Raw genomic sequence first — 17,002 nt, 5'->3', positions numbered from 1 at the left:
TCTATTTTCCCCTCATTCTGCCATGAGAGCTGCAGGAAGTGCCTTCTTGGCAGATGGTGTTATGAGTCTACAAGGAAAACAAGATCAAGGATCTCAGAATTTTCTGGCAATGTTTACCTCTCCTATGGGGGGCGGGGCGCTCTGGAGAATAGTCCTGTCAAAGACAATGTTTTCTCCTTGACAATAACAGCCCTTTGATTCAGTTTCAGAAATCGTCAACTTCACCATACTTGCACTAACAGGTGGAGGTGTCTTGTCAAATCACAGGTTTTGCTAAATTCGGCATTAGTCAGACATGAGAGAGGTGGTGGAGATGAAGTTGATTCCCAAAACAACATTTCTGTCAGCAGCAGCCTCTTGTAAATGTGTTATCTCAAATAAAACCAAGTCGGCTTGCTTTGAGGTGGTCTGAGGTGCTACATCCCATACTAAACTCTTGTTTTTGTCAGCATGTGTGTCTAAACCATAGGGGCATTGGAGTAGAACATACATGCTATGGATAAACTATTTTCAAACAGGGAGAATTTTAGTCTGATAATCATGTCCCCTGCAATCGCTTATGAAATATTGTTATTAAAAAAGACCTTATGCCCCAACATCACACCTATTTTGATGGGAATCAAATACAAAGTATCCTTAGCAATCACAAATAGGTGTCAGTCTTATTTCTTTCCTCCAAACCAGAAGACATTTATTATTTTTATAGGTTTTGTTTAATTTTAATTAAATAATCATGGACACCATGGAAAATCAGCTCACAGTGTGACTTTAATATTCTCGGGCACTTCCAAGCTGGTGATAGAAAAGGGAAGTTGAAGATACACACTTTGCAGTTTAAGTTTTTAAGAATAGTCTGATAATGCACTTCTTCTCGTGAAGGACAGGGGCAAGAAAGAAAGGTGATTTTGGCTTCTGAAAGATGAGTTTGTTGTCATTCTGCCCAGGAACAATAAACTGGTGTAGAGAACTGTCCCTCTCCCACTGCCATCCACTGAGGTCTTGCTACTGTTTTGTCTCCATGATTAGAGTGGCTGTCCTGGAAGTTATTCCTTCCCTCTGGGCCTTTCCTCTTCAAGAACCTGTCTGTTAGCAAAGATACTTTGACCCAAATGCTGCTTTTTGCCTTCATTGAATGCTATGCAGGACTGGTCCTGCCAGCTTCCTGAATGCTCCAAGATGGGGCTGCAGAGGCCAAGTTTAGCACAGAGCAATTACTAGAACCATGGCACTAGCAAGTTCATAGCTGGCGACCAACAGTGAAGGCCCCATGTGCTCCCAGCCAGCAAAGAACGGCATCTTCTAAACCTCAGGGCTGGGCTGCCTGGGTGGCTCATTCCGTGGAGCATCGACTCTTGGTTTTGGCTCAGGTCATGGTCTTGGGTCATAGATTGAGCCCTGCATCAGCTTCCCACTCAGTAGGGAGTCTGCTTGGAATTCTCTCTCCCTCTGTCCCTGCCCCCCGCCATCAAATAAATAAATAATCTTTAAGCCATCAGGGCCAAACTTCCTTTTTTATGAAACCAGATCATTTTATCTGCTTAGGCACCACAGTGTCCAGAATATTAAGCAAATGTTTTTGTAACAATTAATCTAATTAATACACATTTTGGTTTTTTTTTTTTTTTTTCCTGGGCTTGAGACATTGCGGTGTTCTTTTAAAACATGACTTTCTGAGATAATTCTGGATTTAAATCTGGATCCTGTTATTTAGACCTGTGTGACCTTGGACAAGTTATTCAACCTTTCTAAATTTGTTTCCACTTGTGTTAAAATGGGAATAACACCACCTTAAAAGGTACATGTTACCACCAATGATGATTAATTAAGATAAGATCTACAAAAGCACCAACACAGTGCCTGGCATGTGGCAGACATTCAATAATTTTTTGCTGTGTGTGTGGGGGGGTGCTGATTTTGTTTCCTAGTTCTCATGTATTCATTACCAACCTTAGATCCTGGCTCTCCACACTCCCCAAGTCAGCTCAGTTCATATACCGCAGAGATGAAATTATGCAGATTTTCATGAAATTATTTTAAAACATCGTGTATTGGCCATTTAACATGAAACCTACCTGAATTTTTTCATCGGAGATTGTTTTTCTTGAGCAGTGGCCAGATGACCAGAATAATAGACTGGGAAAAACATAATGTTCCAGTTTGTTGAAAACCAAGTCATGAAAAATGGACAGTAGAAGTTCTTGTAAGTAATTTTCACAATCTGTGTGGTTCCAACCCAAGATGATGACACTGACAAGATGATCAAGAGTCCCCAGACGGCCTTCAGGACCATGGACGTGCAGGACCGGCAGCGAGCCTTGCTTCTGTTTTCTTGACTGCTGTTCTCAGGAAGAGTCTGTGTTCCATCCTCCCCTGAAAACAGGAGAGAAACACAAATGTGTGGAATTCAGGTTATAGGACAGCAACCAAAGAGGCAGACAGTAGAATCACCAGTGTTTTGCTTTTTTACCCTCATTTAAAGAGATTCATAACTCTGGCTCACTTTCTCTCCTGAATCTTTGCTCTGTAAGGTACAGTATGGATCTTGACCCCCATCCATTGTCAAGGCCATGACAATGCTCATGAACTTGGTGGATGCTATGCTGTCTTTTCATGTACCCTAACCATTTCCTCGTAAAAGCATTACATATTTCAGCCCCAAAGACTTTGGCCTTGGCCCCATGACCTGCTTGGTCTAATCAAACATGAACAGAGAGATGTGAGGTAGGTCGCCTCCCAGAAGAAGCTTAAAGAGGCATCACAAGGTCCCACTAAACTCTCCTGCTCTTCTTTTCTGTCACTAGAATGGAATATGCCAAATATTTGAACACACAATAAAGGGAGTTAGCTGGCTCACACTTCCAGACTCGTGTCAATGTTACTACATCATGGAAGTTTCTCCTGATGTAGGAGAAACTTCCGTCTCTGTGGGAGAATGAGCAGAGCCCAGCCAAAGCGGCCCTGTATCTGCTGACATGAAAAGTAAGTGAGAAATAAGTATTTGTTGTTCTACTCCACTAAGGTGTTTGTTTTTTTTCCCCCTGAAACTGCAGCAAAGCTGACTATTAAATTGGAAAGCAATGTGTCCCAAGAACAGAGCAAATCCTGACTACATAAAGTCATTTCCCACATCGGAACAAATTGCAATTTAATGTATTTCTGGGAGCACAGTGAGTTCTGCTTTGTGTTTTTACATTTACTAAGAAAATTCAGTAGCATTTTTTTAGATTAAAATAATCAAAACTCTCTGAAAGTGACAATCATAAAGACCTTCTCTCTTGATAGAGAAAACAAGTTCAACACAATAAATTTATGCACCTGTCAGGAGGTTAAAAGAAAGCTGAGGTCACCCTGAGTCCCCACGCTGAGATCCCAGGTGTTAGAATCCTGAGGGAAGGGAGGCAGAGTTGTCTGCAAGTTCTCTCCTGCCTCCAGGCACCTCCTTCAAGCACAGGGTTTATCCTAGGTGCTAAGAGAGTGGTGTAGTCTGCAGATTGTAAGTGGTAGTGGATGGGTTTCTCACTTTATTTCTCCAGAACCTGCTGTCTTTCTCTCGCTGAATGTTGGTCCTATTGCTTAATGAGCCAGGCATGACTGCCCCCCTGGGGTAAAAACTTTCACCCAGCCAAGGCTTTCTGATATAATTATTTGGGGAGGGGGGTAGCAAGACTTGAAGGTGAATTCTGAATTGGGGACTATAAACCAAGTAATGACAAACACAGCAATTACTGTATGACTTCCAAGTCTTCTAAACAGTACTGGATTCTTAGGACCCAGGCCTCTAGAAGATGAAAACTGGTCTTCTTTTTTTCCTGTATTCAACAAAATCTTATAGAGATCACCAGGAGCTAGTTAGCTCTTTGGGTCCTAAGGGTTCAAAGATGAAAGACCTGAGCTCATGGCCCAGTGTTAAGCCAGAAAACATCCAAAATAGTGTGATAGGGCCAACTATGGCAGATACAAGGCCATGTGGAGGCAGAAGAGAAGCACTGGTTAAGGGACAGGGTGGGAAATGATCAGGAGAAACTTCCATGATGTAGTAACATTGACACGAGTCTGGAAGTGTGAGCCAGCTAACTCCCTTTATTGTGTATAGACAATTCCTGCTCTTGATAACAGTTCTGCAAATCCTCTCCGTAACCACGTGGCTTATGCAGAGAGTAGAGGGGAAAAATATAAAATGAGTGAGAGGGTAGATTAAGAGACTCTTGTCTTGGGAGGCTGGGAAGGAAACGGTAACCTACCGGGTGAAGTAGGTATTATCACTCCCATTTTACAGATGAAAAAACTGAGATTTGTGTTAAAAGTTGTCCAAGGTTGAACCGAAGTTGGTATGACTCTAGCGTCCAAATCTTTTATTCTGGATATTCATTCTATCTAGGTTTCAGGCTTGAGCTCTTCATTTAAGCACTGGAAGTTTCAGAAACGGTCTGGAGAAAAATTTCTGTTTCCTGACAGGAATGGTAGTCTGGCATGAGGCTTAAGAGGAGTGATGCCTAAGAGAAAGGTGTACTCTTCAGATTACATTATTCTCAGGGGCCATCCCATAAAGGAGGAATGATTCTATAAAGGTTCTCAGTATCCCATTAAGGTGGGATCTGCCTTCACTGTCACCTTCTTTGAAGACTGCTCGGTGCCACCCTCATACCATGGACAGCACTCTTGATGACACCACTAGTTACCTAGATCCCTCCAGAGCATCGACCCATTCTTCTTCTGCTAGCTAGATTTAATTGCTGCCAATTCTTTACTTTTACCATCTGTCGATACCATAGAAAGACTGGGTCTCCCGAGCTCTTTTATTTTTCTGGCCATTTTAAATTCTCTATAGTCCTGCTTAGATGTATAGTTTTGTATATATCATTACAACTGATATACCAGGAATTCCATCCATTACCATGAAACTTGATTAGATTTATTAATGAGGCCACTGGAATTTGGAAACATGAGTGCAACCTTTGTATGGCCCTGAGCTCATGTTTGGTTCCAGTCTTAGCTTTTTTATCTGTCACACAGTGATAACACTTGTCTCATGGGATTCGTTTTGAAGTTAAGTATATAACATTCATGAAAACATGGTGAGCTGCTCTTCAGATTATTCCCCTTTTCTCTTTTTTCTTTGGTGCCCTGGAATATCCCCCAAGTGCCTTCTGAATCATCACAGAAAGTAAATTATGTCCCATGTGATCTTTAATGGTATAGCCTTTAAAATTTGTAGCCTGCATATGATAGATAGGGCAAGTCTTTATTAATCAGTATATTTAATTAACTGGAACATTCTATTCTGCAGATAACTGGGATAATAGGAATATTACTGCAACTTATTAAAGCCAATTAAAACTTTCTGATGATTTAAGATGTCATTGTCTTCATTTTTAAAAAAGAACCTCAGCCTTGGGGTCAATAGTTGCTGAGATACTATTTTAAAATATTGTCACTTTTTGAAAAATATCTTTTCTTATATTAAAAAAAACCCCTCTTCTCAAATTAGGAGAGCCCTAGAAGAGGCTTTTCTATTTCCTGTATACTTTTGTTACCGCCCCCCATCCATACTAAGTGCCCTGAATTCCATTTTCTTCTGTTTATTTTTTTAAGCCAGTTTTCTCAAAGTTCTGTTTTATTTTCAACTAACCACTTATTTTGGATGGAGTCTTTTGTTGGTTTTGCTGTTTTATTATTGTTTTTAAGGATGCAAGAGATTTAGTATGTTACTGACCAAGCTGAAGGAATGAGTGGAAGGAGAGACTGAAAATGCAGGTGGCAGAAATGGAGAGGAGGTGGTCATGGACATAGCAAAAGGAGTTGACAATGGAAAGGTAGAAACACACACGTTAAAGGCGGCCCCAAAATATGGTAATTGGCAAACAAAAGAACAGAGACATCGCGGCACAGAGGAAAGCGTCTGTTAGCATACGATCGATCGTTGATTGTTTCGCTCTTTTCAGAAATGGAAGTGCAGTCATGTGACAAGAGGAAGTGAGTATGAACTGGGAACTTGAGCACATTCTCTAGGGAAGGCAGTAAGATGTCCACTGCCAAGAAGGCCGGTATGGCCGGCAGCCTAGTGGACTCAGCTGCATCGGAAAATGATTAACTTTGCTGGGAAATCCCTGGATCTAGTTATGAGATTCATCTAGCAATTCCAGTAACCTGAGTAACCCGGCAGTTGGTGAGTGTGGTCAAGCGGATGTGAGGAAAGTCTATAGGTCTTGACTGACCAGTAAATGCTGATCAGGGAGGCAGTGCAGTGTCCTGAAGAAGGTGTAAATCTAGGAAAACTAAGAGGGTTCCAAGGACCGCCAGTCCCGATGGGCACAAAAGCAGAGTCTGTGATTTTACTGCTGTTTTTATTCTCAGAGAGGGAGTGGGCTATTACTATCCCAGGGTTGAGATCAAAGATGCTGGCATTTGACATCTTCAAGATGAGAGAACTAGTTACCTTATAAACTTAATTGGGTGTCACTGTTTAATCCTGTGTTAAGCCCTTCAAGGACCGTCTTTGGTATTTGCTTTCTCTGCTATACTGCACACCACTAACAGATCCTCTTACACATTTCCCTTCTTCCTTCTTCCACTTGACAAACCTTCCCCACTCCCACCCCTGAGAGTCCATGGAACGTCTCTGCATTCTGGGCCAATGGTACCATCTTTCATGGCTGGTTAGAAGGTTACCTAGATGTACTGTTATTTAAGAGGAGGTCCCCAGCGTACCTGATCTGTTCTGCCTTTCGACTCTGTGTCCGCAAACTCCAGAGGATCCTCGGCTCTGAAGTTCAAAAATAGGAGCAGAAGAATCTTCAGTGACAGAAAGAGGGGAGAGTTGTCTACTGATACCACTGTGGGAACTGGGGTAGTTGGCCCCTGGTTTACATCGAGTAACTGATGATCTGGAGGTACCTGGGAAAAAAGAGTTCAAAGCAGTTTGAGAACTTCCCAGAGGAAAAACTGGAAACAGATTAAAAAAAAAGATTTTTAAAAATTTATTTATTTAAGCGAGAGACAGAGAGAGAACGAGCAGGGGCGAGGGGTGGGGAGAGGGATAAGCAGACTTCCCGCTGAGCAGGGAGCCCGACCTCAGGACCCCGGGGTCATGACCCGAGCTAAAGGCAGATGCTTAACAGACTGAGCCACCCAGGCGCCCCCAAACTGGAAACAGATTTTAAATGCCTTGGCAGTAAAATACATGGTGGCAGCAATCACAGTCCTGATATCAGGGACATTCATTGAGCTCAATTCTGATTTTACAAGAGAGGCTCCTAAAAAGAAAATTCTAAATTGGCAAGGTCTGTGTCCCTAAGATAAAGGGTCTTTTTAGATAAATCTGTCAACCAAAAGTGAACTTCAGAAAACGGTGTTTGGGTTGATACATCTGTTCTGAATTAGAACTGTTAACACAGTCAAATAGTTTACCTCAAGGGAAGGAAACTGTCCTGTCACGCTTGCTTCTTCCCTTTTCCTCCTAAGATTGACTGTTGAATTCTTGACTGGTGAAAACTGCCAGAGGTGTCTCCTATGAAGCCCACTCTCCACTTTTCCACTGGATCGGTCACAAAAATCCGATTTGGTTGTGTCTCCTCAATCACGTCTGGCCTCTCTCCACTCTTACAGAGGAAAACCCAGCCTTCAGAATCCTCCGCAGCCTAAGCCCCTCCTGATCCTGATTAGTCTTCTAAGCACCCCTGCCCAGGGTGGGCCGGCTTTACGGGCCTGCAAGCAGTGCAGCCGCATGGGGCTCAGAAGGACCTCACACGCCTCCCCCACAACAGTGCATAGTTGCCATGTGGAAGTGCTTTTATCTTTCTTTTTTTAATTTAAATTCAATTAGCCAACCTATATATAGTACATCCATCAGTTTTTGATGTAGTGTTCAATGATTCATTAGTTGCGTGTAACACCCAGTGCTCATCACATCCCGTGCCCTCCTTAATGTCCATCACCCAGTTACCCCCTCCCCCCAGCCCCCTCCCTTCTGTAACCCTCAGTTTGTTTCCCAGAGTCCAGAGTCTCTCATGGTTTGTCTCCCTCTCTGATTTCTTCCCATTCAGTTTTCTCTCCCTTCCCCTATGATCATCTGTGCTATTTCTTATATTCCACATATGAGTGAAACCATATGATAATTGTCTTTCTCTGCTTGACTTATTTCACTTAGCATAATACCCTCCAATTCCATCCATGTAAATGGTAGGTATTCATCCTTTCTGATGGCTGAGTAAAATTCCATTGTATATATAAACCACATCTTCTTTATCCATTCATCTGCTGAAGGGCATCTCGGCTCCTTCCACAGTTTGGCTATTGTGGACCTTGCTGCTATGAACATTGGGGTGCAAGTGCCCCTTCTTTTCACTACATCTGTATCTTTGGGGTAAATACTCCGTAGTGCAATTGCTGGGCTGTAGGGTAGCTCTATTTTTAACTTCTTGAGGAACCTCCATACTGTTTTCCAGAGTGGCTGCACCAGCTTGCATTCCCACCAACAGTGTAAGAGGGTTCCCCCTTTTTCCACAGCCTCGCCAACATTTGTTGTTTCCTGTCGTATTAATTTTAGCCATTCTAACTGGTGGTATCTCATTGTGGTTTTGATTTGGATTTCCCTGATGACAAGTGATGTAGAGCATTTTTTCATGTGTCTGTTGGCCCATTTGTATGTCTTCTTTGGAGAAGTGTCTGTTCATGTCCTCTGCCCATTTCTTGACCAGATTATTTGCTTTTGGGTGTTGAGTTTGATAAGTTATTTATAGATCTTGGATACCAGCCCTTTATCTGATATGTCATTTGCAAATATCTTCTCCCATTTCATAGGTTGCCTTTGAGTTTTGTTGACTGTTTCCTTTGCCATGCAGAAGCTTTTTATCTTGATGAAGTCCCAATAGTTCATTTTTGCTTTTGTTTCCCTTGCCTTTAGAGACGTGTCTTGCAAGACGTTGCTGCGTTCGAAGAGGTTGCTGCCTGTGTACTCCTTTAGGATTTTGATGGATTCCCATCTCACATTGAGGTCTTTCATCCATTTTGAGTTTATCTTTGTGTATGGTGTAAGTTTGGTCCAGTTTCATTCTTCTGCATGTGGCTGTCCAATTTTCCTAGCACCGTTTATTGAAGAGACTGTCTTTTTTCCACTGGATATTCTTTCCTGCTTTGTCGAAGATTAGTTGACCATAATGTTGAAGGTCCATTTCTGGGGTCTCTATTCTGTTCCATTGATCTCTGTATCTGTTTTTGTGCCAATACCATGCTGTCTTGATGATTATAGCTTTGTAATACAGCTTGAAGTGAGGCACTGTGATGCCCCCAGCTTTGGTTTTCTTTTTCAACATTCCCCTGGCTATTTGGGGTCTTTTCTGGTTCCGTACAAATTTTAGGATTGCTTGTTCCAGCTCTGTAAAAAATGTTGATGGTATTTTGATAGGGATTCCTTTGAATGTGTACATTTCTTTTATCTTTCAACTTATTTTCTGTAAGTGATTTCCCATGGGAGAATGGAGCACACGCAGGGGGCTTGGGCTCAGAGCCTCAGCTCAGGCATGGTCTTGCCTCCTGTTGCCTCCCCACCTCTTGGGGTGGGTTTTCAGCCACCACTCCCATGTCTTTGCTTAGCAATCCTACAGGGACCTGAGTACTGGTGTGGGGAGTGTTGGGATCTCAGGGTGAGACCACCAGTGTGGGGGGGGCCTGCACTCACCCAACAAGTATCCCTGTGTCCAAGGGAACAGATGTTAAGTAGCAAATAAAAAATGGAGAAAGAGAAAGAGAGAGAACATAAGAAAGGAAAAAGCCATTTTCAGCTTTTTGGAAAAGGGGCTCTACATTTTCACTTTGCCCTGGGACCTCTAATTAAACAGCTAGCCTTGCTCCAAGCTGAACAGTCCATTCCAACTAGGCTGGTTCTGGCTGTGTTCTGACACCTTCCTCTCACTACTGACAAGCTTTAAGCCTTTAACTGGGTTGTTCCTCTACCTGGAACACTCTGAATCTACCCAAATCTTTACATACTACCATCAAATCCTGATTGGTTCATGCAGTCTTTGCTGTTAAATCACATGCATCTATACTTTCTTTGAACTTTTACTGTCTGAGCTCATTTGACAGTAGTCTTTTTTTTTTTTTAAGATTTTATTTATTTATTTGAGAGAGAGAATGAGATAGAGAGAGCATGAGAGGGGGGAGGGTCAGAGGGCGAAGCAGGCTCCCCGCTGAGCAGGGAGCCCGATGCGGGACTCGATCCCGGGACTCCAGGATCATGACCTGAGCCGAAGGCAGTGGCTTAACCAACTGAGCCACCCAGGCGCCCCCATTTGACAGTAGTCTTGCACTAGCTGCCCCAATGCTTAACTTTCTCCCGTGTGAATGTTTTCACCCTCTCCATCTGCAGATGCTGCCTGATGCTGGAGACTGCATTCTCTCTCTCTTTCTCTCAGTAAACTTTTAATTTTGAAATAATTTTACATTTACAGAAAAATTGAAAAGACAGTTCAGAAAGTTCCCATATGCTCTTTACCCAGTTTCCTTTAATGGTAACATCTTGCATCACCCTCCCCGATATGCATTTGTCAAAATTAAGAGATTAACATTGGCGATTACTATTAACCACGCTCCAAACCTCGTTTGGATTTCCCTAGCTTTGTTACTAATGGCCTTTTCCTGTTCCAGGACCTCACCCAGGACACCACATAGTATTCAGTCATTGTGTCTCCTTGGCTGCCTATGTTTGTTCACAGGGTACATTTATTTTTCCTCGAAAGTTATGAGTTTCTCTATTTCCATGGCTCCAAGGGGAAGAACAGAGGCTATCATCCTCTCTGGTCATAGAGGCTATGTCTTGGTGTGATGCTTCTGAGATGGTAGAAACCATCAAATGAAGAGCAAAATCTTGAAACAGCAATGGCATCTTGGCTTTAGTTTGGCTTTGAATAATCATGTCACATACTGTGTGAGTCATCACTTGAAGCAATCAAATCAGAACCTTGAGAAGCAGGGCTATCCAGAAAAAGAAAGCTTGAGTTCCTGGACCATGGTCTCCAACAAGAACCTAGCAGAACAGCAGAGTAACTTGGCTGTGAGTGTTAGTTCTGCAGTCCGGGCCTCCTCATCTATGACAAAGTATATCTTGTTTTCTGTTCTTCCCTTTTCTTTTTTTCTCAGTATTGGGAAAAACAAGTAGAGATATATAAAAATGGAGTTAGCTGTACCATCTATTATTAAGTGTCTTAAGTTGGTCTAATTAAGATGTATTATTTAATCTTGGATTCAAAAGAATAAAAAATGTACAGCTACTCAAATAAGCAACAGAAGAATTACACACTGATTATTATGCTTAAATTAATGCTATGTTAATACTGTTATTATAAAAGTGTCAAAAATACATAAGGTTCTTATTTTACATATCCAAGATATTTCCTATGCCTTTCACAACTATGGTTCTAATGGAATATTTCGAATTCAATGAGAAAAGTCTGTCTAAAATTCAGTGAACTCTCATTTATTTATGCTCTTCAAGAGGGGCTGATGTTCAGATACTCCACGAGTCATTTTTAATTTATCTTTCAAGTATTTTTCATAATTTATTTTACATGAATTGTGCCTTCTCGTGTTTTCTTATGTGAATATCATGTTTCATTTTGTGATCATTCAGCAATGATCATTATAGGTGGATAAGAGGTGGAATTATAGGTGGAAAGGAGGAAATTCCAAAATAGGTTGGGAAGTTAGTTGAGCAAGGATTGAGATAAAACATCGGCCATAGTTAAAAAGCTGGTAAATCATGTGCAGCTGGCAGTGTTGGATTTGTAAGCCAAACTAGTGATTTCTCTTGCTTCCTCATTTTCACTGAAGTGTTGTTACATTCTGGCTTCTGTACCTCCTGGTCTGTATGCAATAAGGCTCAACACCCTTTCCTGCTGCCAGTTGCCTCACACCGGTTGATTTATGGAAGAGATCCGAGGGCAGCTGAGCCACTGGAGACACTGGAGACACTGGAGACATTGAAATCATTGTCCTAAAAAGGCAAACTTTAAACTTCAGAGCCAAGCCCAGAGGCAATGTTCAGGGCTTGGGCCATGAAACAGTCATCTCCAATCCTGGAAAACAAAAACACTGCCCCATGCTACATGGTCGTGTACCCTTCAATTACTATAAAGCCACCTCTGACAAAAATAATATTCAGAACGTCACCTGGGATGCAGTCAAGGATCATAAATAAATGCCTATTTTCAATTTTCTATGCCACAGTGAGTGCCTGGGCATTGCAAATTCAGTTAGTGAACAGTGTTCAGACTTTAATAGGTATTGAGAGTAAAGTGTATTATAAGTGATAGGTGGGAAGTCTCTCATTAGTCACACCAGACGGTCCCCCCACACCCCCCGTAGAGACACCTGCTCACCTGAGCCATAGCAGCAGGGCCACCTTGCGCCATTTTTCATATTTGTCCAGGCACAAGAATATAATTTCTTCATTTGCACTGGTTAGGCTCTGCAGTTCCCCAAATTGATGTAACTCAACAAGTAGTTATCAAACACCTATTCTAGGGCAGGTATTGTGTCCGGAACAGGAGTTAGACAAATAAAGAATACACGGTCCGTGCCTGCACGGAGCTCTCAACATAGTATTGGGGTCAGACTTGTAACCAATTAAGCATAACTTAATGAGAATTGGAGGGCAAGAAGAAAGGGAGTGATTCATTCTGCCAGGAGCAGGGAAGTCTCTATGAGTGGCTACATCAAAGTTGGCTTTGGAGGATGAGCAGGACTTTGCCAGGCAGAGTTCTACACTGAGGAATAAGCAATAGAGTCTGAGGCAACCATAGAAGCAAATACTCAGAGGGGTAAAGAGTGTGCTATGAGACAATGATAAGATGAGCAACTCTAAGATGCTGAATTCTGAGTACAAACAAGCCTTGAAAATCCTTTGAGGAGTGTTGCTCAGATTAAATGGTCCACGGAACATGCTCAATACATGCAGACTATTATAACAAAAAATAAACAGGTAAACAAAAATGACTATTAGCAGTACTTTATCAGTTAGAATATCTGACTTCATATAATAGAAATCCAAACTTGACCTGGTTTAAGCAAAAATGTAGAGTTTTTAGGAGCTTAGCAACCAAGGGACAGGACAGCCAAGAATGTCCCTAAACCTCGGGAACACCAGGGCCTGGGGCTTGGTGTAGGCGAACAGTCCCCCATCTCTCACTGCAGGTACTGGCGCGTGTCTTCTCACTTGGCTGCCATCTGCTTTTCTCTGCAGAACACTGGGTTGTTTGAAGCTCCCAGGTTTCCAGTCTTACAGCTAGAAATCCAGTTTCCCAGAGTCAAAAATCTTGAGGAAGGATCTTGTTGTGTCTTATACTGACACCTGGTCCAACTTCTGTGGCCAGAGAACACTGTGACAAAACCGGGAAAGGGCGGGTGGGGGTGGGCAGACAGGGCCTTGGGCATCCCCTTAGCAACGTCAAAGCAAAAAGTAAAAAAGTAAAGCAACTGCCTACCCAGAGTGTAAGGTGTAGGGTTCTCAGAAAACAACCTGAAAAGCCAAGCAATAAAGAGTAACTAGGAAAAGCTCTTTGGAAAGTAGGTGAGAAGCAAAGTGTCAGGTAAGGCTCTGTGTGAGCAAGTGCAAGATGACTTGGAAGATAATAGACCAGACTCTAAGATATCATTCTAAGAAGAGCCCTGCCATTGACACTTCTCTCTCATGAACACAAAAGGTCAATGACACATTCGGTTCTACTAAGCATCCTGAACAGTGAGCTGGAGATCTTATCCTCACTCGCCCCAAGCTATGGTGCATACTTACCTGAAACACCACAGGTAGCCCTGGTGCCCAAACCTAAAGGCAGAGATAATGAAAATACAGAAGGCAATTACACAGTCCAGGGGATGGGGGGGGGGGGGCTGGGAAGGAAAGTGGGGTTGGAGAGGTAGGAGCTGTGTGACCAGAGGCAGCATAGTATCCTGGAAAGACTTCCGTGAAAAGCAAGATACCAACTGCCTATGTCCTCTCAGGGAAATCACTGGACCTCTCTGTCTGTATTCTTTATACTCTGAAATTTAATGATTGAACAAAATGGTTTCCTAAATCCCTACCACTTTCTCTCCATTGATTTAAGGATTTTTAAATTTTTTTATTTAAATTCAATTTAATTAACATATACTGTATTATTAGTTTCAGAGGCAGAATTCAGTGAGTCATCAGCCGCTTACAATACCCAGTGCTCATTACTTCAAGTGCCCCCCTTAATGCCCATCACCCAATTACCACACCCACCTCCCTCCAGCAACCCTCAATTTGTTTCCTATAGTTGAGAGTCTCTTATGGTTTGCCTCCCTCTCTATTTTCATCTTATTTTATTTTTCCTTCCCCCCCATGTTCATCTGTTTTGTTTCTTAAATTCCACATATGAGTGAAATCATATTGTATTTGTCTTTCTCTGACTTGTTTTGCTTAGCATAATACCCTCGTTGCAAATGGCAAGATTTCATTCTTGTTGATGGCTGAGTAATATTTCATTGTGTGTATACATATATACATACCACATCTTTTTCAAACAAGCAAATCATGTTTAACCATAAAACAAACTTTGTCTATTTTCAACTAATTTTTTATAGTCATTTATATTAGTCAAGGTTCCAGAAGCAAGAGAGAGCAAAGTCAAATTCGGATACTTTATTTAAAAGGTGGTCAAGGTACAGGGCTATTGGGCCACATGGTTCCCTAAGCCTGCCACTGCAGCATCACCCGTGAGCTTGTTAGAATGCAAATTCTCAGCAGCCACCTCAGACCTATTAAAGTAGAAACTGCAGTGGGGGTAACCTATGGTTTAAGGAGCCCTCCAGGTGACTCCAATGCAAGTGAAAAATTTGAGAACCACTATGTGTGACACCACAGGAGGGAGGGTAATATCCAGGTGTAGCAACAGTTCTTACTACACTTAGGCCTGAAGGGACAAGGAGAGGGAGTGATTAGAAAAATCTGGAAGGAGGGGCTTGCCTGATACGAGTTATGACTTTTCATTAAGGTAGGCACTCAGCTAGGGCTTCCTGAAAATACTCCTTTCCTTTGATATCTCCTAGGGACTCCCCATTGATCAGTAAGCCAAAGTCAGAGGGCGAGAGAGCCTGTTTTCTGCAGTCCTTATAGTTCAACCACCACAGAGAAGGGCAAGTAGAGAGAGATTATGGGGCAGGTAGAAAGAGAATTTGGAAGGGCAGAGGCATCTGATCTACCATGTTTTTACAATAATAATATTATAATCACAAAATCAGGGGGTAGGCCACATGATCTTCTAGCTTTAAGCTTCTTTGATTGAGGATTCTTCTTTGATGACTCTTCCAACCAATCTCTTGAAAATCATACTTTAAGCATAAAACTAACTTTGACTATTTTCAAATAATGTTTTATAAGTGTGTTTCTTTTAAATATCTGTGATCTTTTCTGTGAAGATGTTACAATCACTGAAGAAACATCGAAGACAGAAATGTAATCTTGAATTTTGACATGGAGTTGGTTGGAAGCCACGATTATTACTTTGACATTTTGTCTTATAAAAAGAGATAAGGTATTAGCAATTCAACAAATGATTATGTGGAAAGCTATATTTCAGCTTATTTTTAAATTCATATTTCATCATATTACAATGACAGCAAATATTCCTTGTAATGAGGGAATATTTACTGTCGTATTGGTTGGGTTTTCATTTAAGTCCATATGGAATTTGCAAAAAAAGCTACTTATTAGGTAAACACTTAGTCCTAGAATTATTGAAAGGGGTCAGCGTGGTGGATGTTTTCACAAGCAATATACCAACTTTCTGTTTCAATCTGTACCACCTTATTCTTTAAAGCCCAAACCCTCCCAGCACAGCAGTGCCTTATTTATCACATACTGTTCACTCTCTGTAGCTCTGAACACTTTTTTAAAGAAGATTTTATTTATTTGTGAGAGACAGAGAGAGTTCAAGCAGGGGGAGGGGCAAAGGGAGAGGGTGAAGGAGAAGTAGACTCCCCACTGAGCAGGGAGCCCAACGCAGGGCTCAATCCCAGGACCCTGAGATCATGACCTGAGCGGAAGGCAGACACTTAACCGAATGAGCCACTCAGGCACCCCTGAACACTCTTGATTCATTTCCTAGAGAAATATCTTTGAAAATAAACTGGCTGTTGATTATATTATTATCCACATTTTTTGTATCAAAAAAATTTTTAAGACTTGCTAATTATCTTATTGCAAACGATAACAAAAAGTCCATTAACTAAAAGTTAGATTTTCAAGATGTAAATCTGAAATATTTGGGTACCTACACATGTGTACTAAAATGACCTTTTTAAAAATCTTTTAAAGCCTAATTCATTGTTATTCACCTAAAACCTGTAATTGGAAGAAAGGACTAAAAATTGTTCTATTTCTGTTATACACATCTTGTCCCTAAAACAGTATTAATTTATTCTATCTGGAATGTGATTTATTTATTTATTTTTTAAAGATTTTATCTATTTATTTGACACAGAGAGAGAGAGACAGCTAGAGAGGGAACACAAGCAGGGTTAGTGGGAGAGGGAGAAGCAGTCTCCCGGCTGAGCAGGGAGCCTGATGCGAGGCTCAATCCCAGGACCCTGGGACCATGACCCGAGCCAAAGGCAGAGGCCCAACGACTGAGCCACCCAGGCGCCCCGTGGAATGTGATTTATTTTCTCTACCAATAACTACCTTTAAAACTAAAAAGTATGTTGCTGCTCCCTATTTTTACAATGTAAAAATAAAATGTCTAGCACTTATTTAACACTTACCATGTGCCAAGAGCTTTACATATATGATCTCCTGACAACACAATACTGTGGGGTGGATTTTACTATCCCCATTTTATAGATGAGGAAAGTGGATCTTCAACAGCCCAAATAAGTATCTTCAAAAGTCAAGGCAGGTCCAGTTCCAAAGCCCATATTCTTTCCAGTATAATTTGTTGCCCTTCCCATTTCAGCCAATCAGCATTGTTGAGCTCTTTCTGTATGAAGG

At 41.7% G+C, this 17,002-nt stretch overlaps 1 protein-coding gene across 1 annotated transcript in view; it reads right to left on the bottom strand.

The window, feature by feature from the left end:
- The window catches only part of SLC35F4 (solute carrier family 35 member F4), a 231,005-nt gene that overhangs the window by 21,520 nt on the left and 192,483 nt on the right, over positions 1 to 17,002 (bottom strand). The window contains exons 2-3 of the mRNA XM_021701480.1: positions 6,709 to 6,894; positions 2,073 to 2,370 (exon numbers count right to left, since the gene is read on the bottom strand). Of these exons, the coding sequence (XP_021557155.1) occupies positions 2,073 to 2,370; positions 6,709 to 6,894 (484 nt within the window). The remainder of the gene's footprint in view (positions 1 to 2,072; positions 2,371 to 6,708; positions 6,895 to 17,002) is intronic.

Source organism: Neomonachus schauinslandi, chromosome 9 (genome assembly GCF_002201575.2).
Source record: "Neomonachus schauinslandi chromosome 9, ASM220157v2, whole genome shotgun sequence".
Lineage (NCBI taxonomy): Eukaryota > Metazoa > Chordata > Mammalia > Carnivora > Phocidae > Neomonachus > Neomonachus schauinslandi.
This window is presented reverse-complemented; position numbering and strand designations above follow the sequence as displayed.